Source organism: Pan troglodytes, chromosome 1, assembly GCF_028858775.2.
Source record: "Pan troglodytes isolate AG18354 chromosome 1, NHGRI_mPanTro3-v2.0_pri, whole genome shotgun sequence".
Lineage (NCBI taxonomy): Eukaryota > Metazoa > Chordata > Mammalia > Primates > Hominidae > Pan > Pan troglodytes.
The window spans coordinates 84,309,101-84,335,413 of NC_072398.2; the positions used below are offsets into that span (position 1 = coordinate 84,309,101).

Below are 26,313 nucleotides of genomic sequence, written 5' to 3' on the forward strand. Positions count from 1 at the left end.
TGCATATTTCTCTCCCACAACATCCGCCACAGATTTACATACGTCTCCCCAACTAAACAGCAAATTCCTCAAAGGCAGAGGACAGATCTCACTCATATTTGAAACCCTTGTGTCTCACGCAAATAGTAAGCACTCAAGGAATGCTTGCTGAAGTAGAATTCTGTTGTTTTGTTTTGCTATTATTCCTTCTATTTGGCAAACATCCTGCTCCTCTGAAACTCAGTATTTTCCGCCCTCTCTCCGGATCATTTCCTTCAGGTGGAGTAGGTACATGAATGAACTGAATGTGTAACATGTGGTGTTATGTGTAGTTGTAACAGTATTTGTCCTATGAGATTATGAGCTCTTTGAAGGTAGGACCCACCTTTATATGCACTTTTTTCATCTTTGATGTTCCAGTGGCTACTATAACATCGGGCAGATAGTAAGAGCTCAGTTAGATAAACCAGTAAATCTAAGTAGAGTGCCAGTGTGACCAGACTAGACCTTCTTAGATGTCCTTTCCTCTTTCTTGTCATCCTTTCCTTGGCAATATACTTTATGTAATCCCCTCTATTGCAGTGAAGTATACAGACATACTTTTAATTATCTGTTTATGTGACTGTCATTTCCAGTAAAATGTTATAGAAAAACAGTTGAGATTAATGCTTGAAAATCATTTAGAGAGCTTATAAGTTCTCTCCCTCTTTTAACTAAAAAAAAAAAAATGTTATTTATAGTCCTGATAATAAACTTAACAAGTTGTATGGCACAATGCTTGGTATATAGCATATGATAAATGTTGAATGAATGAATGAATGAATGCGTGGAATTTTTAAGTTAAACTTCCGTGGTACAGTTAAGTCAATCTAAGGAAGAGAGACAGGAAATGACTTGAGTGGCATAAAGGGCCGAAAGGTTAGTTGAGGGGTGTGGTGGACAGAATTCCAAAACTCTAGACCCTGGTGTACATACCTTCCCTGTGAGTGGATGGCATAGTAAATATGATTAGGTTCCTCATCAGCTGACTTTGAGTAAACGAAAGGGAAGATTCCATTAAAGCCTTAAAATGGAAGGTTTCTCCTGCTGGCCCTCAGGAAGAAAGCAGGCAGCCAAATTGTGAACTGCCTATTGAGAAAGGCAGCCTCTAGGAACTGAGGCCCTCTGTCCTACAATCAGAAGGAAATGAATTCTGCCAACAACCAGAACGAGCTTGGAAGGAGACCCTGAGCCTCAGACGAGATCACAGCCTCAGCTTATAAGCTTGATTACAGATTCGCTGTGATTAGGGCAGAGGATCCAGCTAAGCCATGCCCAGGCCCCTGACCAACAGAAACTGTGCGATAATAAACTTGTGTTGTTTTAAGCTGCTTAATTTGTGGTAATCTGCTACGCAGCAATAGAAAGCTAATACAATGAGTGTTCCACAACAAAGTAGTAACACTCAATTCTACACACCTATTAGATTACAAAGACTAATCCTATTACTAAATCAAGTCCTCTTTGTATTTTATTTGTCTTCCATGAAATCTTTTTTGGTGAGGCCCTGCCCATCAGATGCATGGTTTAGAGGAGCATGTGAATACCTGCAGTGAGTGTGTCTTTCTTACTAAGTTTGCTTAGCTCTCTCTCCCAATTATAGTTAGTGACGCTGGAGGCATTGATGTGAATTCCCCAATCAGGATGTCTGGCAGACATTTGTTTTTGAACTGAGAAGGCCATTTGCTCAGCCTTAGGCTGGAATTTGGGGTCATGTTCTTTCACTGGTAATAAATATACCCCCAAAATGAAATGATAGTAACGATGACAATAGGTTAGTTGTTTTCGTTTTGAATCTTGGCTCAGAAGCAATGATTCAAATGTTGTAACCAAAGCAAGAAAAAGACCCTGTCTTAAAGTGATTGTCCATCTGGTGCCAACTGGAACACTCTAGGCAAAGGCTGGTGGAAGCGAAAGAAACTTGCGTACAAAACCCTCCTAGCTTTGTGTCTGTTAGAGTCTGACCTTCAGCTGGGCACACTGGAATTACTGAGAGAACATATCCAATGAGACAATAATTCTGCCCCTCCCTTCTCTCTGCTTACTTTCTTGAAAAGAAAGAACCCAGTCTGGAGCCAATTTTTTTTTTTTTCAATATCTGCCAACATAAATACCGACTCCAGCATTTTAACTAGGGGAGTTACCATGGAGATGTAAGCAATACATGCAGGGTGGCAGTGGCACAGAGGAAGGACCCAAACAGAGGCCACCAGTCACTTGCACTTTGCACTACGCTGAATGGGCTGCATTAAAGAAGCCTGGCAGACAGCAGGCCACGGGTGAGGGAGAGGCACAGAGGATCCTGCTTTAGGGTGATTTTGCCTATTTCCACTCCATTACTATACCCAGCTGGGGAAAACGACCTTCGTTTTTACTTTCTCTTGACTTATTCTATGGAATTCTACTGGCCCAGAGTTACATTTTGCTAGCTGGCATTCTCATGTTATATTCCATGCAACCCAAAACACATTGACTAAAAGGGAGTGAGGAAAAAAGATGCCAGGGCATTTTAAAGAGGCCGAAGGACTGTAAAGACCATAATTGTGAACACAGAGAAAAATGCAGGTAGGAGAGCTGAATAAAACATGATCTCAGGGGTGAAAAAATTCAAGAGGAGTAATAAATTGTTTTATCTGATTGAAAAGAGACAAAATTATAGATTGTGAAATGGTACACTGACCCTGACATATCTAATGTCCCAATGATAAAAATAACAGATTGGGATTATTATCAAGAATTTAAATATGAATTGTATCTGAATTCACAGATGACGAATTTAAGACAAACTCTAGATCACAAAGCATACCCATAATCAAAATGTATTTGCTAGATGAATTATCAAAATATTCTTCTAGAGTAGATGAAAGATATGACGACTATTACTATCTTACAGGCTGGATAACAGAAGCAAAAGGAATCAAAGGGATTCACATAAATCTACCAGTCTAGAGAGTAGGTGAAACAAGAGATGACCACTTGTTCTGTGTTCTCAGTTCTTGTCTTCTTTTAAAGGTCCTTCTATCCATGGTTTCTTCAACTGAATGCTCTGAACTCACAAGTAAGGACATGAGCAGCAATGCCAGATGGAAACCATCAAACCAAGTTGGCCCATGTTAGACCACCTCCTTGTCCCTCTGTGTCCAAAGTGCCACGTCTTATTCATCTCTGCACTCCTAAAATTAGCCCAGAGACAGCAATTTACTTAGGAATATTTGTTGAATTGAGTGCACTCTCTGTCCATCTACAGTGTGGAAAAGATCCCAATTTCCAAGCAAATGGAATAAACTTTATTGAAGAGAGCCTGTCGTGATAGAATGCTAGTAAGACAGCTGCAGGCCCATAGTTACAAGACGCAACTGTAAAAGAGGTACCTAGTGCTATGAAAAGAAAAAAATCTCACTGTACCTAAGTCCTCCTTGCTGCTACCGAGAGTGCATAACAGTAGTGATAAAGATCATCCCCTCCAACCATGTATTTTCCTGGTACTGTGTAAAACCGATGGCCCATCTAGTCTCGCAGAACCATCCTCAGGGTATCACTTGGTTCAGCGTTGATGGGGTGAAACTAGAGCCTGTAGGGGGCACCGGCTGTGGACTCCAGCCCCAGATCAGGGACTCCCAGAGAGGGCAGGACAGCCCCATGGGAGACTCACCGCGCATCCAGAAATCGGGAACGCAGGATCATCACCGCCTCGCACGTGCTCTGCTTGAGCTGCATCTGGATGGAGCTGAACTTGCGGTGGATGATGCTGACCATCCGCTCAATCTCCTTTGGGGAGATGGGCCTGGTCCGGCTTTGCTCTCGCAGGAGATTCATCACGTGGGTGGTGAACTCGTTGCAGGCCTGGAATGGCAGGACAATCAACACCGTCATTGAGGGTCCAAGCCTCAACACGCATCAAGTCTATGACATTAGGCCATGTGGGCTTTGCTAGAGACTTGTGCAAATAAAGAAAACTACGATAGTTTGTGGTAGACGTCCCTTTCAGCCCCTGTGGCTCAGTTTTGACGATAATGTTGAATTTTTTTTTTTTTTTTTTTTTTGAGATGGAGTCTCGCTCTGTCGCCCAGGCTGGAGTGCAGTGGCACGATATCGGCTCACTGCAAGCCCCGCCTCCCGGGTTCACGCCATTCTCCTGCCTCAGCCTCCGGAGTAGCTGGGACTACAGGCACCCGCCACCACGCCCGGCTAATTTTTTTTGTATTTTTAGTAGAGATGGGGTTTCACTGTGTTAGCCAGGATGGTCTCGATCTCCTGACCTCGTGATCCCCCCACCTCGGACTCCCAAAGTGCTGTGATTACAGGCGTGAGCCACTGCGCCTGGCTGATAATGTTGGATGTTTTTAAGAGAAAAAAAAGTTTCTTAATCATTTTATCTTGATCTTTTTTTTCCATGATTTTACCACAGTAAAATGTAAGAATATGACTTCTAGTATAAAACACACTACACCACCCTTTTTCCCAAAGTTAACAGCCAAAGAGAGTTTGGGGTCAAATGTATCATGTGCTTTCTGCCTTGCTCATTATTTCTGATATAGGAGTGCTTCCAAATACTCAATTTTAGAATGCATAAATAGCCAAAAGAGTTTAAATGGAATTATGGAATTAAAAGCTTTGATAACTTTTCTGGGAGATTTCTCATCCACCTATTTCTGTTTCAAGTTTTATTATAAGAACTTCCTCTCCTGTTCTGGCCTTCTGAAGATCCACTATGTCTATAACACAAAGGGAATCTGTCCCCAGGGGTCTTACAGAAACAGTATCAAAACATGATTGAGAGGATTCAGGAACTATCCCTGCAGAAATAAAAATTCTCAGGTTATAAACTAGCATATCATCAGCTCTGGAGGTGGAGTTGAAAATCATATTTCCCCACCTCCTTATTTAACAGGAAGAAAAACTGTGGCCCAGAGAGCTGAAGGGACATTTCCACAGGCACACAGCAAACATGAAGAGGCAGAGGTAGGGCCTGAGCCCTTCCTATTTAGGCCAGGGCCTCTGTCCTTTCCTAGAGTCTGAATTTACTCCTCTGAAAACTCCTGCCCTCTCTTTTAGTTACTATGACTTAGCATCCATAATCTGGTTTCCTTAGCTGAGCATTCAACAAAACATCTATTCACAGATTCACTCAAAGCAATACTGTAAAACTATATTAGATTCACAACAAAAGAGGCAAGATGATGCTTTGAGAGTTAAAGAACTAAAGACTCAATTCCTCCAACTTATTAACAGCAGAAACACGCTCGTTATTGATAACATTGCATTGCCGTTGTCATATGTGTCGACAACGCAATAACAATAACAATAGTACACATTTACTGATTATTTATCTAAGAAATCCTTTGAGGTTGGTTGGCCAAAGGTACCTAGGCAGGTGCATCCACTGGGCTGTGTCTACACTGGTGAGTGGGAGGCCTGGGTTTTTGACCCCGTCTCCATGAATATTTGGGCACATCCTTTCACTACTCAGCGCTTCATTTAACTCACCCAAAAGTGGCTTTAATCATTCCTGACCCTTCAGCAAGGCTAATGGCACCCATGCTCTTGTGCTATGACCTGCAGACTGAGCAAATCCCTCACATGAACACAGCAGAGAGGCTGAGTGAGAGCACAGCCTGGGTTCAGCTCCTGCCTCTGGAACTCACTTGGCTGTGGGATCTTCAAAGTTACTTAACGTATCTGTGCCTCGTTTTTCTAATTTGTGAAACCGAGATGGCAATACCCACCTGATAAGGTGTAGTAAGGATTAAATGAGTTACTATATGTGTGCCTGGCCCTACAAGTACATGTCACAATTATCTCTTCAAAATATAGATAACTTAGAAATCCCAGCATATTTGGATATATCGATAACTGGGTAAACTTCTCCAGAGTTCAATTTCCCTCTTGGTAAAAGTAAAGGTGGTAATAAATACCTCCTTTTTACTCTGTGGGCCTATACAGAAGACAAATCCATAGAAGATCGGGTCCTTATAGCATGTTACTCTCCACTCTCCATGGAAAAGTGCTAAATAAACACGAGATCTATATAGTAAGCTCATTCCCTAGCCAACCCCAGCACCTGGAACTGTACAACCAAGAGAAGGAAATAAAACCTGGCAGCAAGTTAGCTGAAATTTGGAGACCACAGGATGGAGAGTGGAGGGCTAGGCACATAGCAAGCATCCTAGCCACCTTTCTAGAGAAACAACCTCCCGCCAGGCTGCAGCCTCCCCACCTTGTCTGGGCTCAAAGAGAGGAGGGGCTGGATGTGAGGGAGTATTGTCAAGTGCACCAGCTCTCAGCTGGGAAGCCACAGTGCTCAGCTAATAATAATGTGCTTCATTATGGTGAATAAAAATATTCACAATATCTGATGTTTATTCAGGGCACTCTATCCCGGGGCCCTTTCTGCTCTTCAATAAACAGACAGTGGGGTCGTTTCACCCACTGCTGAGGTGGAGCAAAGCAGCTGCTAAACAGCTGCTGAGGAACACACAACAGAGAGCAAAGTTCCAAGGGCATTTTAGATGGACAGAGCATAATGATCCAGATTTTTCCAGTACCTGGGAAGGAAGGAGCTACCCATACCTCCTCCTCACTTCCCTCAAGCCTTGTATCTGAAGAAGCTGGGCTACTTCCGATAGGACAGGCACTCACAATGTGACAGTAATGTGAATACTTGGGGTTACAATTGTTAATTAAATAAAACCCTCACATGCTGAATGTTTCTCAACAGAGGAGACTCTACTGTAGGCTGTCATAAAAAACAATAGTTACTTTCTGGGAGCTCAGGCTGCCTCCATAGGGCAGAGGGATTTCTAATAGACCTCCCAGGTTACAGGGCAACGTTGTTTCTGGAAGCAGACACTGAAAGGGAAGCCTTTCAAAAGTCTTGTATAAGGTTTAAGTTTACATCCTGAACTATAAGACCTATCTTCTTCCTTGACTCCTTCAAAAAGATGGATTGGATTGAGATCCAAGGATGAGACTGGATTTGGCTGCCAATCTTATCAACAAAAGTAACTGGGATCTTAGGGCTCTCTTAGCTATGAACTGAATTAACCCAGTCCAGTTCAACATTAGAGATTTAGTCCTGTCGATTCCCCAACAGCATTATTTACAAAAGCTAAAAAATCCTACAAAGCCACAAGATAATTTTTTTTTTTAAAGTAGAGCTTGGAATAAAATTCAGGTTTCTGACATCATGGTTTTATCTATTATAATATGCCAGCTCCTAAATACCTTATAGCGCCAGGCACGGTGGCTCACGCCTGTAATCCTAGCACTTTGGGAGTCTGAGGCGTGTGAACACGATGTCAGGAGCTCAAGAGCATCCTGGCTAACATGGTGAAACCTCATCTCTACTAAAAATACAAAAAATTAGCCGGGCGTGGTGGCACGTGCCTGTATTCCCAGCTGCTTGGGTGGTTGAGGCAGGAGAATCACCAGAGGCAGAGGTTGCAGTGAGCCGAGATCGTGCCACTGCACTCCAGCCTGGGCAACAGAGCAAGACTCCATCTCAAAAAAAAAAAAATGTCTTCAGAAGACTTCTTTCTTTAATAACCTCAGGGTGAAACAATGGCTGATTCAGGTAGTTTTTTGTTTTGTTTTTGGAGGGATAAGGGTGAGGGTGAGCTACAATAGCTAATTACTGTATAGTTATCTGCCATCACCATGCCAAAAATAAAACAACAAAATTAATTATTAAGTAACCAATTTGGTAATTTCAGGTAGGTACTACTAAAATACTGACATTTTCACTTGACCAAGGTTTTCTATTTTTAAAAAATCCCCATAAGGAACTGTTACAGGAAAAATGAAGAAGATATCTCTCAGACACACTAGCTAGAAGGTTAATAGCATAATTTCCCTACAATCTGCTATTTACTATAATTAACACAACTAATATTAATAAATTATTAAGCATCCAAAATGTATTAAGCAGTATTCACTTCTTAACTAGAAAATGCCCATATAAACAAATAGATGATATTTTAGTACTTTTAAAAATAATAAATACAGATGAGTAGTACAACTTCTACACTGAACATAATTTGCTTCTGTACTGATGGAGCTTTTTAGTTCTCAATTTCCAATATCTTTATTATTTAGAATAGGTAGGTAGCCACAAGAAGTTTCTGAAGAGAATATTTTTATCACAACCCTCTCTTAGGTGCCAGTAATCTAGTCCAAGGAAGTAACAGAGAGAACAACCTGCTTACCCCATTGTTGAAAGACATCCACATTCTCTTCTTACAAAGTGGAGTCAGGCATTGTTCTAATAAGAGCCCTTGGGGTAAGGGTCAAATCCTGGATTCTAGGGCAAATTCTCTCCCTCATTAAATGTGTGACCTCCACCACATCTTAACCTCTTTCATCTCCATTTCCTCACCTGCATCAAAATGGAGAGGATGACAATACCTGTCCTGGGTACCCAATCTCAAAATTGCCTTGAGGAGCAAGTGCCATTATGTCAGCCGCAGTGTTTTGTAATTGGTGACGTGCTATTGAAATGTACTATGGCTGTCATAATTTTTACTCATTTTGGATGAGGATGGAAAAGTGATAAGAAGGTTTAAATCAAGGAAGCAGTTCCATGTTACTGGCAACCTAAGCTCAGATTAAAGACAGTTTTCAACACCTCCCAACCTAACATCCATTGCAATTACGGTTTAGTGAAGGAAGTCGCACTCTGGGCTTGTCTTGTGTCCTGTTCTTTGGCACGAGTTAACCTGGAGGACAAATCCGGAGGACAGCTTGCTATGCCAGAGGACAGGGTTATTGGTGAAGGTGAATTAGGAAGAACATTGGGTAATAAGAATCCAAGAGGTCAGTGAGAGGTCTGTCCCCATTTGCCTTCCATAATTACCCTTTTAGGTTAGAGCAGACTGCAAATTCTAAATGATGGTCATGGTTGGGGAAACTGTCACAGTTCAGCCAGCTCTCTGAGCTCAGCATTGCCTGGGATCTGGGGAAATGTCTATATGAGCCAACACTGTGGTGAGAACATTTGTTCTTTCCCAAGAAGGCAAAGGAGGATGACTCACAGCTTCTTACCACAGCTTGCTTTTATTTTCCTCCCCTTCACCCTCCCTACACCTTGTCTGATGGTCAAATTTCACTATTCTTGGCTTCACAGCAATTTTTCTGCCCTCATAAAAGAGAGGATTTTGTAGAAATCCATTCCAAAGGTAGATAGGAGTGCAGTAATGAAAATTTATTCACTTTAAATTTTTAAAATGCCTATTTCTATTTTAAAATTTAAATTTTCTATTAAGTTTGCATTTGCCTTCTACCTAGATAGTTACAAGTGGACTGCACAAGGTCTTCTACCTTCCACTTTTTCTCTGTCTTCTTTTTTTGGCTTTTAAAAAGAAAGGGGCCAGGTGTGGTGGCTCACGCCTATAATCCCAGCACTTTAGAAGGCCGAAGCAGGTGGATCACCTGAGGTCAGGAGTTCAAGACCAGCCTGGCCAACATAGTGAAACCCTGTCTCTACTAAAACTACAAAGATTAGCTGGGTATGCTGGCACCTGCCTGTAATCCCAGCTACTCAGGAGGCTGAGGCAGGAGAATTGCTTGAACCTGGGACACAGAGGTTGCAGTGAACAGAGATCGTGCCGGTGCACTCTAGCCTGGGTGACAGAGTGAGACCCCATCTCAAAAAAAAAAAAGAAAGGAAAGGAAAAAAAAAAGAAAAGAAAGGTAAGGAAAGCAAAGGAAAGAAAAGAAGAAACGAAAAAAAAGAAAAGAAAAGAAAAGCTAATGATTCAATGAGAGTAGGGTAATGGAGAACTTCAATATAATGTTGCATCCCAAGAGGTAACAACAAACTTATCTGCTATCTAAAAGAAAGGCTGCTGTTAAAGGACTCCTGACAAAGTAGCATGCTTACACTAACCAGAGGAACTAGCATTGCTATATGATGTGTGTATGTGTTGTGGGGAGGATGGGATGGGGGTTCTCTATTAGAGAGGGGCTCTGTTATAATCGGGAGACCCTACATGTACTGCTTTGTAGTTAACAGCCTTTCTTGCCCTTTCCTTTATATAAGTTTTATGGTCCTTCACATCCGTGACTCCAAATCCACAGATCTGTGCCATACATCAGCTTTCAGAATTGAGTATGCAGAACACTGAGTCCCACAAACCATCTGTGGAGTGCCCGGATTAGAATCCCAGTTTGTCTGGCTCCAGGGGTCTCCTGAACCTCCTACCCTTTTTACAGAGGATGATTTGTATCATATTCCATACCATATATTATGTAAAAGAGGGAATACGTTTGACTCTCAATTGAACTGAGTCTGGGTAAAGTGAGGGACTCTAGGGCCAAGTTTTAAGTCCTTTCCCATAGGATACTATGAGCACCCAGAAAAAGTATAGGCCTCCTGATAAATAAGGAAAAACAAGGGCCAGAGAAAACCTCCCACCTTCTTGCAGGTTAGCTGGTGACTCTGCTGATCACCTATAGCGCCCGGATGAGAGCCAGGTCTGCACATCACAGGCACACGTTCTGGAGTCCAGGTATGGAGTGTTCCTTCTATGCACGATTTATGTTTCCTTGAAATCATTTACAGCGTCACACATTTTTTAATGCCTTTACCTCCATTGAACGCCTAGGTTTTTAACAGTTGAGACCAGGACTTGGCAGACTCAAGTTTGGTCAGGGCTCTGTGGCTGGGCAGGGGATGCCGGGCACAAGGACGCCAGCACCTGGGAAAGGTGAGCCGCTCCTCTCTGCAAGCCCCGGGGTTGTGCTTCCTCCACCCTTTCCTAAAGGGCCTGGGTGCCGAGCCCCAGGTGGTTCTGGTTACCTGCTCGTATTTCTCCAGCTCCGTATGGTAGATTTGTCTGATCTGTGAGAGTTTGGCTCTGTAATCTGAATGCTCCACTGAGTTGTCTGAACCTGCCCCTCCAGAAGCCGCCGCCGCTGCCGCTGCTGCCGCCGACCCTCCGCCCTTCTCAGGCCCCGCCACACCTTCCGCTAACAGCATGTTGTCCAGCCGCATCAGCTGGGGGTCTGTGGGTTCCTCCTCCTGGGCTCCTCGGATACTCAAAACTACAGAAAAAGACAAAGGGAAGGGAGCGTTAATAGTAACCCAAGAAAGAAAATAAAAAACACAACACATTTGTGTTCTTTGGCTACATAAGCTGCCAAGTTACTTGCAAGATGCCATTTGAGGAATAGAAGAAAGGCTGGAAAAAGAGAGAAACTGAGAGGGTGAGAAAATGAAGGAAGGACTTGCTTTGTTCCAAAATTACACTCCACTTGTATGTGGAATCTCGAATAATCAAATTTATAAGAGGCAGAAAGTAGAATAATGGGTACCATGAGTTGGGGGGAGGAGTGGGGAGCTATTGTTTAATGAGCGCAGAATTTCACTTTGGGAAGCTGAGTTTTTGAGATGGCTGCAAAATAATACTCAACTGTACACTTAAAAATAGTTTAAAATGGTAAATTCGGCACTTTGGGAGGCTGAGTGGGGAGTGGATCACGAGGTCAGGAGATTGAGACCATCCTGGCAAACATGGTGAAACCCCGTCTCTACTAAAATACAAAAAATTAGCCAGGCGTGGTGGTGCGTGCCTGTAGTCCCAGCTACTCGGGAGGCTGAGACAGGGGAATCCCTTGAACCCAGGAGGCGGAGGTTGCAGTGAGCTGAGATCACACCACTCATTGCACTCCAGCCTGGGCAACAGAGCAAGACTCCACACCCCCGCCCCCCAAAAAAGGTAAATTCTATCTTATATATATTTTACCACAGTAAAAAATTTCAACTAGAAAAATGTAATTATAACAAAATATATTTTTTACTTTCATCCCCATACTACCTAATTTCAATTTAAGGAAAAGCATTTCCCTCTTTGTTTCTCATTTTAAATTTCCGTAAGTTTGTGGTTGTGCACTCATTGCCTTTCTTTGCAATGCTTGATCAGTCTAAATTTTTCATTTCCAAAATCACCTGAAGTACACAAATCCAGTACATTTGGAATGAAATCTTAAGACCTTTCCTGTGGACTAGCTGAGAGTGAGGTCTAACATAGCAAGAAGACAAATTGGCCCTTGAGCAGGGTCGTTTAGCTCCAAAAATTGAGATCTATCTGTTCCGAGTGATAAGGACTCTGTCCTGTTGGAAACAAGGGTGAGGTCCTTTTAACAAGCTGTCTCCAGGGATTCAGGGAAGCCAGTGCTCTGGTAGGATGGCGTCTCAGATCAATGAGATGGCTGCTTTTTATGAAAACACCAGGACCCTTGGTGGTGATTTGGACTGAAGGAGATCCAGTGATTTAGTAAATCAGCAGAAGAGCGAGACAGTCTTTTTTTTACTACCCCTTCAGACAACCTCCCATAAAATAAATCACTCATCTAAATCCAGTTCAGTTGTCAGCAGCCAAGTCTTTGTTAAGAGGGAACATAAAAAGTGTTTTCAATTTTTAAGAAATTGAAAAGAATGTGTGGGTAGGGTGGGAAAGAGGGAAGTGATTAAAGGCAGAGGAGAGGGGTCTGGTGTTGGTTGACATTTTGGGGATGGAGGTGGCAGGGTCTAAGTCCCTGGTGGATATCCGCACACCAGAGCACAGTCAAGAGCTGTTTCATGGCAGGGTGCATCTGGTGAGCCCCAGGGGGACGGTGCCAGTTCCAGGTGTCTCCCAGCCCTGGCAAAGCAGGGCTTCGGGTTGTAACAGGGAAGGTGAAGATGAGCTCAATGAGGGTATGTCTAGATGTTTGAGCGTTCCATCACATATAATACCAGCATAACTGCTGGCTGTGCCCACATGCTCCTGGCTGCCAACAGGCAGCAAAAGAACCAACCCTGAACGTTGTTCAGAAGGAAATCCCAATTCCTAGGCCAAAAGGAAAACTACAGTATGGCTCTCACAAAACACGAGACCATCAAATGGAATGGCGAGCCATGTGGATCAGTGGTGGCCATAAAGAGCAAAGAGGACAAAAGGTGCAGGGCAGAAGCTTGGGCTCCGTGATGAAGTAAAAAAGGATGAGAGGAAGGAAAGGAGAGGGAGGGAGGAGGGAGAGCAGGTAGCTGGGAAGGAGAAAAGATGGAAGCCTGCACCCTAGACGCAAACCACAACACTACCAGGTCATGATCTTCTCTCTTCAAACCTGAATGTGTAATATTCTGCTACAGAAAAACAAAATTGCTATAGTAGTGACAGCAAAAGGTTAGGAGGTCATTGAGGTTTATTTTGTGGACTTTTTTTTTCAATAAAATCCTTCCTTTGTAGGCTCAGGAGACTGAATGGGAAACTGCTCCTTTGGCTGATCTTTGCATAATAAGGATTTAGTCACGTTATTGTTTCTTAAATTTATTTACTTAAATCTCCGAAGCACTCTGAAGAACAAATTGCCACTAACAAAGGTTTCCTTAAGAAAGTAGATGGCTGCTATAACCATTCCCTGAATACCAGGCCCTAAAGGCACCGAAAAGAATCTCGGGGCATCCAAACATCTGGCAGCAGCGCCCAGCAGCCCCTCCTTCACCTCTATGTGGTTGTTTCTCTTTATATGATAAATTTTAATAGCCTTATCCACAAAGAAATTTATGGGTCATTTACAAATTAGAAAAAAAAAAGAATCGCCTCTGAGCCATTAATAAATATAGTTGTTTCACTTTAGCTCGATTATTCAAAACATTGTGCTGGGGCAAAATTCTACTCTCTCATTCGCTCACTGAATCTCATGTCCAATATACTTCCTTCAGAAGAGGCCGTAAGCCCCCACGGCTGGCAGGAACATTCCCCACGAAGCTGAGGCTGGTAACCCTTCAGCTGGGTGTTAATGCCTTCAAGTGGGTCCACCTGACTACTCCACACCCAACTGGTCCTGCATGCGGCCCAACACTGAGAGATTTTAGGACAACCTCTGGTCTCAACAACAACAGCAAAGCAAAAAAGAATGATGTCCTATTAATGGTCAGGACTTGCCTTGCCAGGGCTAGTGTTAAGCACTGCCTACTTGAGCTGACATCAAGTATCCTACCTCCTCCAATCACATGGGTACCCCAAGCGGCCTCATTCATTCCATCAGCTTATTCCTCCAGCCAAACTCAGTGAGGTATGAAAGAAGGGAGAGGCAAGGCAGAGAGACAGTTCTGGTCCTCGCTCCTCCAGGAGCTACACAGGTGATCACGCACACATCACTATGAATATTTCCCATATACCTAATATTAACCTCTGAGAATATTTCCTCTTTCCAACCCCTCTCAGTTTCATGCCTCTGCTCCATCTTTTTAAAACACCATCTTTTAAAAATAGTCAATGGGAAGCACAAACAATTTCACACAAACTCTACACACCTCCTAATGAATACATTTCTTGGCCTTCAAATCTAACTGGTTTTAAATAAAATAAGAAAGGAAATTGTCAAGGCTGGCAAAGAACACTGAAAGGATAAACTGCAAGCCCCTACCCGCCATGGAAGTTTCAGGAGGGTTGCAAAGCTTAAAGCATAAAGCATACTGCCTCTTTTCTTTCAGGTAGGAAGGATACATTTAATTGGGCGCAGCGGTGGTGGGTTGGCTGGGGCAAGAAAGTGTTAGTATTTCGCTCAGCTTTCACATCATTTTGTGAATCCTGCAAATAAATACTCCCTAAAAAGAAATTTGAATTCACTATGAGTTAATAGACTTAGTTTCTTAATGTGGCCAATTAGAAATTGATAAGATAGATACAATGCACCACGGCATAAATATTGCTTGCATTTACACTTAGAGTTCAAGACACATAAATAGGTCCCCAATCAGAGTTCTGAAGAAAACAAAAGAATGAAAAGAAAAGGGCGGGGGGGCGGGGGGGTGGGGGGGTGGGGGGTAGAAAAACCAACAACAGTCATTTCCAAATTACACCCTTTAAATTATACTCAAATTATGAAAATAGAAAATGATTGTGCAAAAACCCAAAAAAAATTTTTTTAAGGAACAATATGAACAAGGGAAAACCTTAAAAGAAAACCATCTTGCACTATTTTGCATAGAAAATTCAGTTCTGGTGGATTTGGGCTGTGTCTGTAATGCTTGGAGGGGACAGGGATGGACCAATAAACAAACTTGCATGCTCATATTTGTAGCCAGCGCAAGAAGAATCCAAATATACCACTATTAAGAATGGGTGTTGGGATTCACTGATACACAAACTGTTCAGCTCGGCGGTTAAAAAAAAAAAAACCACCAACATTAAATAAATAAATGAAAAGGGTGATATGTCTAAGCAGAACTGATGCTACCTATTTATTGCTGGAAGCCAGTACTCTGGTGAGTAGGAGACAAAATGATTATTTAAAAGCTCCTTTTTATCTCTGCAGCACCATGCAAGACTCAAATGAACCTTTCGCCAGGACACCAGAGATGTTAACACTCATCCTCCAAGATCCAATTTCAACCAGCGGAGCTGTTACCTAATCCAGCAACCATCACATATGATCAGGTTCCTGCTTCCCTGATGGGTGCCCTGCGCTCTCTCCCTCCCCCTCATCTCTTCCCTCCCCACCCCAGCAGCTTTTTTCTGAAATAGGTTTTAAAGGGCCAAATCCCTTGTTTGTCCTCACGCATATAGGGTTTTAATGGCCAGGCAGGCCCGGACGCATCCACTACCCAAAAAATGTCATTGATTGCAGTGGATATGCAATCTGCAGAGGGGTTGCGCCCATGAAGATATTTAACCCATTTGGTAATAATTCTTACAGAAAGAGTTTCCGTCCCACAAATCCACCCAATTATGGAAGAGACCAGTTGAGACAGGTAGGTGATTTATACAGGAATTGTCACAAGCCCTTTAAAAAGCTTCTGATGTCACATGTACCTTGCTGCCATTGCTTGCCCTGGGGTTAATTCTTCGGTAAAAGTCCTAAGATAAAGGGACTGTCACAGCATTGTGGGAGCTGCTCTCACCACTTGTCTCCTGCTGTTCTTTCTTTCTTTTTCTTCACACAAGGAGAAAAACAAACCAAACCCAAAGGCATAGTCAAGATCATCCTTGGCGGGAGGGCCGTGTGGCGGGTTGTTTTGTCCTTGGCTGAGTGACGTGGGTCCGGAGCAGCTCCAGCCAATGCCCACTAGAGGGCACTCTTTCTTCACCAAGGACTGGTTCTCCAGGCGGGCGGACAGTCTCAAGTGTCCAGGTTCATGCTGGGGGAATGCCTCTGCTCAGATTCAAACTTCCACAGGTGGGGGCAGGTTGGGAGGGGAGGAGGGCAGATCTACAGGGAGGGTGGTCTTCAGATTTGGACAACAGTCCAGGGGCCCAAAGCTGAGCTGAGAGAGAGAAACAGATAAAGAACAAGACAGAAAGCAGAGGCAGGTGGTTTGGGGAAAGGCACAGGGTAGCCTCCCGACGGTGTGTGCAAAAAGGCAGGCTCTCTCTGGCTGATCTCTTTGTTTGATTTGTAGGCACAAACCTCCATGCAGAGTGTTCTATTGCCCAGGAGCTAAGTCTTTACCACATTCTACCAGAAGAGTTAGAAAAGAGAGACCAGCTCTCCCCGCCTCATTCCCAAGTCAGCTATGCAGTTTTAGGAAAAGAGCAAAGTGCTTGCTTCCTGAGAGCATCAGAGTTATACCTTTTATTTGTTCATAAAGTACTGGCACGCACTGAATTACATCACCTTACAAAACATGAAGTAATGTTCCAAACTTACATAGCAGATAATTGAAGATTATAAAGGCAAAGCACATTTCCCCAAAATCAAAGCAAATGAGACACAGCCGACACTGAACTCTAGATCTTTAACTCTCAGACACTTCAGTCCTCTACAATATTGGAGTTCTGAATCCTTTTCACAACAGGCAGCTACATGGATGTGATATCTATTCTGTGCGTGTGTGTGCGCACGTGCACACACACACACACACACACACACTCTCTCTCTCTCTTCTGATGCCCAAGGCACACCGATACTCTGGCCAAGAAGAAAACAATCAGATAGTAACAGAAGGAAGGAAGTTTTTTCTATTGATTTCCTAATTTCTTTTAATTTCTCTAAATCTGGTCCTTTCCCATTACCTCTTTCCACCATCATGGTTAGATTCACTGTATTGGGTGATAGAATGCCCTCTTCTTTCTCAGCCACAGAAATCCACTTACTACAGTCCTATTTCATTTTAAATCTCAGCTCAAAATCCTTCATGAAATCTGCCCTGATGAGAAGAGCCGAAAATGATCTCTAAGCCTCTGAGGCACCAGGGCACGTACTGCCTAGACCACAGCCATGGGGCATCTCAGGACATGCCAGGGCACACCTACCATCTTGCCAGCAAGACTGTGAACTCCTGAAAGGCGGTTCCCCACACAACCTCACAGGGCCCCTGACACTAAATGTCTGTTCCAATATTTCTTAAGAGCAATATAATAAAGAATCAAGGAGGGAAGGAAGATACGGGCTGGTGAGATCCAAGGATCTCTGCCTCAGCTTCCTGTTCTCAGCCAGGCAGCCAATTCCCTGTATGTGCTCTCTTTCCCCCTGCATTCCAGTTACAAGTTGTACCAGAGCCAGCATGCTGTTGGGTAGAAGGCTGTTCTCTCTGCCACCTCTTCCATATCCACTTCAAAAAACTGTCAAATCTGCCTTATCAAATCTGACAATTCTAAACAAGCAAAACTACACTGGCATTAAGCCAGAGCTTCCTGGACCCAGCCTGGTATGTCCCCAGGAAGCCAACATTACCGGTGACAAAGGCTCTGGGTGCTGGGAAAGGCCTGGTTCCTGACTGGTACCTGGGGAAGAAGCACTCTGTGAGGGCTGACAGGGCCTGGCAGCCAAGGGGCCACATAGAGGTCGTCTCCACAAACAGGCCCTCTGAGGAACGCTCAGTGCAATCAAACAAATTACTGCTCAAGTACCTCCAAGGTGACAGGAATGAGCTGGATCCTGGGACCTTGGATGACCCAGATATGGGCTCCAACTTCAAGAAGCCCATGGTTTACGCTCCTCCAGTCCCTCGGACACAGGACACCAACTGCTTTGAGGCTTGTGGGTACATGAGATTGCCAGGGTGGGTGGATAACAACTGAAAATCTGAAGATTGGTGTGCATCCAACTGATGCACATACACTTCTTCCTCTGATTTTGTTTACTTCCTATAAGCACAATATATCCACAGCCCGGAACCTCCTCAAGTTGAAAAATAACTATGCTCTAATTTGATTCTTCTCAACCAAAGGTGGGACCCAAATCTTCTGTTAGTGTCTTGAAACTCAGGGCAGCAGGTCCTCGTGTTCTTCACTCCTTATTCTCAATCTCTCTGTTTGATGTGAAATGCCTTTTTTAATGGTGATTTTTAAAGAGTTATTCATCAAACAAATAGAAATGACTGATGATTCTGTTTTCTAAATTTTACAAGTCAGCATTACTGATAGGTGTCAGTCAGCGCTTCTGATTATACAGGAAAAGCAGTTACCACCCGAGTTGACACCTTCCAGCCCCAAATGGAGACCCTGGATGCTGCAGTAGGCCTGGAGCGGCCTCTTCAGATGAGAAGCTGTAGTTTAAGAAATCTCCAAATGTTGAAAGCCACCCTTGTTCCCCGGGGTTGTCTCTCAGCCCTCTAGAATCTCACAGACACCGAGGTGGGACTTAATCTAGGTCCAGGGTTTCTTAAAGTGGGGGATTTGTATTGAAGGTAAGATATTATTGTTTTTAAGCCATTCCAACTGTTTTCCTTGGTTTGCCAAGCAGGTAGGCCAAAATGTAACCAAGTTCAGGGATTTGAAGGATTTAGTCAAACAAAGGCAAGAATTTGCGGTCCTCAAGTGTTTCATCCCAGGAATATTTATTGAGCATTTACTATGGTGCCAGGCACCATGCTGACTTTCCAGATAAACGTGGTCCTGCGAGGAGCTCTTAGATTCACTCGTTTTTCACATTTAGCCAACAGCCACAATGTGTAAAACTTTGTGTGAGGTTTTAGGGCAAGGGATGAAAACAAAATTATATGACACTCTTGAGACAGTTTTAGGTTTTTGTTTGTTTGTTTATGTTTTGTGGTTGTCTTTAGAGAAACACACCAAGTTTTTCTTGTCATCTTTTTCCCTGGGTTAGGTTTTGGCGGTTCTGGTCACGTGCATTTTCTACTTCTCAGGGGATGCATGGGCATGGATCCCATTCACACGTTCCCCACTTGGCACGCTGCGCCTCCCTGGGCCAGCTGGCAGGGAGAAAGCTAATGTGCTGGGCGATAGGCCCCTGCCTTTCTGGATGGGTGCCGGCTGCCTGGGCGAGGGGCTTTGGTCCTTAATAGCTCAAGTCTGGACTGCTGCTCGGGAAACCCCTTTGCCTAAACAGGAGCTACAGAAGTTGGTAGGAGCGCATGACTTACACAAGCTTTGGCCTTAGACTGACATACCCAGAGGTATGAGGAAAGGGGGAAAGCCATCGGAAAGACAGAAGGCCAGGACCAGGACCAGGGCCAGGGAAGGGTGTGTGAGACCTGGATTGCCTGTGGTAACCCATGATACAAGGAACAGTTTCCTTCTTAGTTACACATAAAAAGCATGAAAAATGTGGAGCCATTGGTTGGCAACTTGCTGTGCATTCCGTGAAGATGAAAGCTTCTCTCTACAATGGTTATTTCCTAAAGGAAGCAACCACAGAGAAAACAGAAGTTTCTCAAGACTCTTTAGCCTTAAGATAAGAACGTTCTGCAGTTCCGAGTCTCAGTGAGGCACCTAGCACATTGCCTGCTTTCTGGCAAGAGCTAATACATGATAGATTTCCTTGTCCTACCACATTTTAATACCTAGAAAAGTATAAGTATGGGCACGAGCTTTCTTCTGTTAGTGCCACAGCATGGCACACACAAAAAAACGTACACTAAAACAGGCCTTGGGTGTCTAGGTTCAAAGCCAGGCCCAAGACTCCTACTATATGACTTCACCTATGCCTTAATTCTTACTAAGATTAAATAAGGTTATTTTTACAAAAGCACACAGTAGTGCTTGGTGACTGATAGATTTTAGATTTTTGGTTAAATCTGAATCAATCTCACTGATAAAGATCCCTTTGGGAAGAACAAAAAGCAGGATAGATTTAGAGTTAAGAGTTTGGTTTTTCTGCGCGTTAGGAATCAACAACACAGAAGAAACCAGGATAAGCCAAGAATATACATACACACATACATGCACGCACACGAACGCACACAGACACCCCCCACCCCCACCCTACTGACCTATGCTTCCAGGCAAGCTCACACTGATACCGTCAAAGGCTAAGGAATCCATAGATCCTCAGCCAATAGAATACATTTCAAAAGGTCTTCTTTCTCTCATCTTTTCTCCCTTTATAGTCCTTTCTTGCTATTTGCCCAAGTACATTAAGGATCCTGCAGCTTCTTAAGTCTTCACTCAGAGGAGATGCCACAGTCTTCAACCCTAGTCTCCCCTGAGCCAGAGGCGACACCAACCTCCTGGCCTGGCAGAGCTCACACTGGAAGCCTCGGTCTTTCTCAGGCTGGAAGACCCTTCTGGGAACCACTTAGTTCTGAAGTAATCTCACCTTGTGTCAGACGAGCTGGCCTGGAAGTCATCTTTAATGGCTGCTTTCAAATTTCCATTAAAAAATAAATTATAACCAGAAGAGGGTAAAGACGCTATTTGTACTCAAAGGTTTGAGGAAGCATGTTTAAGTTTTGATTCTGGGTGGGATCTGTGACTCACAATCACCCTTCTTCGCCAGGATGTAGAGAAACCCCATGGGTGAAATATTACAACGACTTGCCCGGGCTGTGCACACCTCCATGTTGTCTTACCCCGCTGCTGTTGTCACTACTGTCTTGAGGCTACAAATTAGCTTCCAGCTCCTAGTGGCAAATGGCATTTTCCGGCCCATATCTACAAACTGAATAGGAACAGAACTAGTTTTTCTCTAACTTTCCAAACAATTTCATCAGAACTAAGTTTGAAATAAAGAACATTTTGCTCCCACAGGAATATTTCCCAGTTTTTGAAAATTGCTGAATAATTCAAAGGCAGGGTTCCTAATACAATGAGCTATTGACCTTGAGCAGTCCTTACAGAATTCGTCGATCATTTAGTCTTAACGCGATCCATGATTACTTCCAGTTCTACAGATCACAGGAGACGAGACCTACCACTGATAATATGATACACCTTCTCCCTGCTAGACCAGGATTCCTTCCCAATAAGATTGAAATGCAAACCTCTGCCAGGTGACAGCCATAGACAGAGGTGTGCAGACCAAGGACAGACAAAGGAATGATGTCACTGATGCCAAACAGCAAATTCCAGCCAGGGTTACCAGTAGCCTAGAGTAGGGCAACAAGGTGCAGTACTCTAAATCACTCCATCCCTTCTGCAGCTCCCCCATCCCCCGGCCCATGAGCTGGGCTGGGCACTGGAAGCCACTCTAGGGAAAGAAGCCAGATGGGAGTTCTCACACCCTGGAGACCAGCCCACCAGTCATCTTTGGGCTATAAGAAAGAAGGGAAAAAATAAACTTGTATTTTGTTTAAGCCATGTTATTTTGGGGTTTTTCAGAGGGTTTTGTTTTGTTTGCTTTAGACAGCTTAACCAATCTAAGCTAATACAAACTATTTCTAAAAATAAGATAAAAATCTAGAAGGCAGAGTGATTTCATGTAGAGTACTGCAGAGTGATTTCATGTAGAGTATTACAGAGAAAATTAGAAAAAGGCAGATTTAATAACCAGAGGCAAGTCACAGAAAAACCTGAGTAGTCACTGTGGGGAACTCCTGGCAAAAAGAGGAGGTTTTAGAGCAGATCAAAGAGACCTTGGTCATTAGAGGGGCCTCTCTTGGGTACTACCAGGGCTATCAGCAGAGGCAAAAGAAGGCCCAGGAAGTCCGGGATGAGGGAACAGGGAAAGACATCACCTAGTGAGGGTATCAGGTGCCCTTGAGGAGTTTAGACTGAGAATACAGTGGTAGGTGGTGAGGGGTGGCTGTATATGGAAACCAGCCAAGAGCCTCTGTGATGAGGGAGTAGAAGAGAAGATTCTATCTTGACCAAGGGAATTCTAAGGTGGACTAAACTGTAAACCTGTGAGACCAAGTTCTAACAAATTACCTTAGGCTGAGTACCTGTAATTTGCCTTTCTGCATATATTGATCTATATCTTGTAGTGGGATGTTTCCTTACACTGTACTAATAAAATCAGGTTTTTACTCTAACCAGCCTGCTCAATTTGTCAGGTACAGAGGATTGGAAGAGAGATCCCAATGCACCCTACTTAGAGGAGAAATCACCTCTGTTCACTTTAGTGGAAGCAGAATTCTCCAGCTGAAGGACACTGGGTCTATTTATGGGCGCCCCAGGTCCATTTCAAAACACATGCCAATTAGCTTTTCTTTTTCCATGACCACAAACAACACCTGTGACCCCAGACAGTCATCTCACAAATGCATACAAGGTCAGTCAGGGTCCTTCAGGGAGAGTATGTGGATGATCCATCACCACTCATTACAAAAACCACCCCAAGCACATGCCGTGCTGCTAATGAGTCACTCGTGCTGTCCTTAGACACAAGGAGCCACGGAACACACAGGCAAACAGGCTGCATGAAAAGCAGGAGGCATTTGCTGCTTCTCAGAACTTTCCAAGTAGCCCCTGAACGCACTAAGCCTTTAACCGACAGGGAAAAGCGGATGGCAGGACATGATACTAACGGTGATACTAACGGTGTCCTGGACAAGACGCAGTAAATAAGAAATCCTAGTTGTGACAGTGGAATGGGGTAAGGGCGACTGAGATTATGAGCTCCAGATTGCAAATTATGCCTTTAATCTTCACTAGACCAGTCTCTGGAAAAAAGAGATAACATCTCATGGGGACCAAGAAAGCTACTGACTTAATGTCTTCGGGGATGTGTGACATTTCTGCTTGGGGGATGATTCCACAAAGTCATCATTTCCTGTCTCTCATCTCAGCACTGTGCCTTCCCTTGGGGAAATGAGGCCTAAGGAATGGCTCTGTTCCCCCGGACGTCTTCCCTGGTGCCTCTTCCTCTCTTCTCAACAGAGTCTAAGGGGCTGAAATTTACAATTCATCAACACCTGGAGGTCAAATGGGTTTAACTTTTCTTGAACTTGAGTGCAAGCATTCAAATTCCATCCTGAACAAGGCTTCTCGACTGCAGATTCAAGTTTCCAGGGGGACATTTTAAAGGAGAAGTAGATTTCAAGTAAATGATTGCAACTTATCGAAAATAATGTGCTACTTAGCATCTGCGGCAAACATCCTGGCAGGCAGCGAGAGGAAGCAGCACTGGAGCAGATGGGAGCGATTAGGCTCTGATTTTCAGACGGGCTTTTTTGTGGTGGTTGTTGCCTCCACTTGCTTTTACATGCTGGTAAAATCGGGAATTTGGGGAGAGCAGGGGGTCTCTGGACCATTCCTTCTTTCTGTGCACTAGAGATGGAGCCCCCCACTAAGAACTCTCACATCGGAGGCGCCCACCCCTGTGGGGAGATACAGTGGTCATCATGAACCATCATCATCAAAAAGCATTTAGCACCACAAGACGCTGGCTAAATGCATCAACGGGTGACAGAGAGATAGATGAGGAGCCGTCTTAATTTTCCTTTAAATATCTGCCTCCCTGAGGCTGGGCCTTATTTACTGTGGTTCTTACTGTATTTCTCTGAAGAGGTGTCTGGCTTTCCTGCTCACTGTGTAAAGCAACATCTCTCCAACCCATGTAATATCTGCTCTGGAAGTTCCCCTGTTTCACTGGCCAGACATTAGCATGGCCCTTCGTAGGCACCTTGTTGATGGCACTTCATTGAGCCCCACTCTGGTTGTATGGGACAGCCACTAGGAAGCCATCCGTATTTCCATGAGGACACTGGGGCCAGCATGCTAAGCACCCTGCAAATCCTTTGCAGAACAGAGAGGAGGCTCCAACTCTCCCCACTTCAGCAGAGAACTTTGCAGGGGCTCATGCTTTCTGGGGTAACAGACATATGGTCATCTTAGAAGCCAAATTTGCTTTTCTCTTTCGGTGCTGCCTGCTTTCCAGCAGCACTCTGTTTGACTCTGCCAGACTGGTCATGTCCACTTATGTTCAGTGACAGCCTTACAGCTCAGTTAAAATAAAAATCTCTCAACCCGCACAAAGTGTGACTGGGCTGCACAATTTTGCCAACATTGCTACTCCAACAAGGACCCCAGTTGGTCTCTCGGTCAGTTGTTCATTCAACATAATATACTGAGGATCTACATTTTGACAGGACCTATATTTCAGTTGGGGAAACTTGACCAGAAATAAGACAAGTGTGCAGAATCATGGGGGAAAGAGCTAATATACAAAGTGAAATTGCTAGAACAGGTATGTGGACAATGTGGTAGAGAAGAACTAAATACGCCATATTTTCTTTCATGGAAATTAAACCTTACAAATCCATTGTCAAAAATTACCTCCTTTGACTTGCAGTGAGCCGAGATAGCGCCACTGCACTCCAGCCTGGGGGACAGAGTGAGACTCCGTCTCAAAAAAAAAAAAAATTACCTCCTTTGCTTTTATTCTCACATGAACGTTATGGGGTATTATTAACCCTTTTTTAGTCAGATGAGGAAACTGAGGTACTGGGAGTCAAAGTGGCCCAAGGGCACATACTTAGTTCTGCAGTTGACTTCACTCAGGGTGTTCTCCCTACCTCACAGCTGCCTCCAATTGTAGCAAGGTTGGTAGCAAGCAAAGGCGGTGCCCTGAAGAAAGAATAGGGTTGAACCCCAAGTAGCAGCTGGCAGAGTTTCACAGGATGAAGGCCAATGTGGACTTTCATGCTGCCTTTTGCAGAATTTCATTTCTGTTTTCCTGAACTAGCCTAAACCAAGAAAAACTACTAACGACACACATGTAGTTTTCTCAGCTTCACACTCTAACCTGTTCTTTTTTTTTTTTTTTTTTTTTTTTGAGACAGGGTCTCACTCTGTTGTCCAGGCTGGAGTGCAGTGGTGCAATCACAGCTCATTGCAGCCTCGACCTCCCAGGTCCAAGCAATCCTCCCACATCAGCCTCCCAAGTAGCTGGGACTACAGGCACACACTACCACGCCCGGCTACTTTTTTTGTAGCGATAGGGCCTCCCTATTTTGCCCAGGCTGGTCTTGACATCCTGAGCTCGAGTGATCCTCCTGTCTTGGCCTCCCAAACTGTTGGGATTACAGGCGTGAGCCACTGCACCTGGTCTATTATGTCCTAAAGCAAACCAAATAGACACGGTATTTGTTTCTACACCACACCATCAAAAATTACAGTTGTGCAAACACTTTTTTTTAATGCTGAATTTGACTTCGCTTTTTGGGACAGGAGATATGTAAGTGAAACAAAAGTTACCCCGTTTTTGATCTGTTTGGTAATCAATAGCACTGAGTTGCTGGTGTAAGACCTTGGTCTTAATATTCAGCATCACCCAGCAGGAGATATCCTCCAGTTCCAGGCTCTGTTCCCAATTTGCAAACCAGAATTATGGGGCCACCTCCCTACCTTCATATGTAACCAAAATAACAAGTGGGCTCAGAAAAACTGAGAGGAAAGGCATTTTGAAGGTTTCCAATGAAAGAAGCATCTAGCACTTGTATCAAGGTTGTCAGAGGTATATATAATGTATACTTCTTTTTCCTGCAAAAAACCAGAAGGTTATGGAGTCATTTCAGCCTAAAGTAAACTAGCTAATTTTAAGATTCTGCAAACCAATGCGAATCATGTTCACATAGTTCTCTTTCCTCTTCTAGAGGGAATCCCAGGGAACTGACGTTGGTATAGACTAAGAGATTTCTGCTTTAGGTAAACATTCAAACAATGCTGCTGATTGCAAAACGGAGGACAGGATGGCAACAACAGGTTGGAGATCAGACAGGTAGTTATCCAGCCTTTAAGTGACAGGGATGTAAATAATTATGAACAGAATAAAAAGCAGAGATTTTTCTTAATTCCGCCCTCCTTTGTTTGCTACTACTGTAGTCCTGTGACAGTGGCAGGACCCTAGACTTTTGAAATACCATAGTCAGTGATTACATCCTGTGAGAAAATGCTCAGAGTTTAGCTTTATGGTCAGAGTCTCTGGAATGCAGCCTTGCCGTTCATCTCTCGACCCTTAAAACCTCCTGAGATTTTGTTGTTGTTGTTGTTGTTTGAGGCAGGGTCTCACTCTGTAGCCCAGGGTGGAGTGCAGTGGCCAGATCTTGGCTCACTGCAGCCTCCGCCTCCCGGGTTCAAGCGATTCTCCCACCTCAGCCTCCCAGGTGGCTGTGACTACAGGTGCGTGCCACCATGCCTGGCTAGTTTTTGTATTTTTAGTACAGATGGAGTTTTGCCATATTGGCCA

The 26,313-nt window shown here is 43.9% G+C and overlaps 1 protein-coding gene across 12 annotated transcripts in view; it reads right to left on the reverse strand.

Annotated features, from left to right (window-relative positions):
- The window catches only part of PBX1 (PBX homeobox 1), a 326,500-nt gene that overhangs the window by 82,403 nt on the left and 217,784 nt on the right, over nucleotides 1-26,313 (reverse strand). For all 12 annotated transcript variants that reach the window (XM_009436895.5, XM_009436875.5, XM_024349811.3 and 9 more), the window contains 2 exons: nucleotides 10,814-11,058; nucleotides 3,671-3,861 (listed from right to left, as the gene is read on the reverse strand). In XM_009436895.5, the coding sequence (XP_009435170.1) occupies nucleotides 3,671-3,861; nucleotides 10,814-11,058 (436 nt within the window). The remainder of the gene's footprint in view (nucleotides 1-3,670; nucleotides 3,862-10,813; nucleotides 11,059-26,313) is intronic.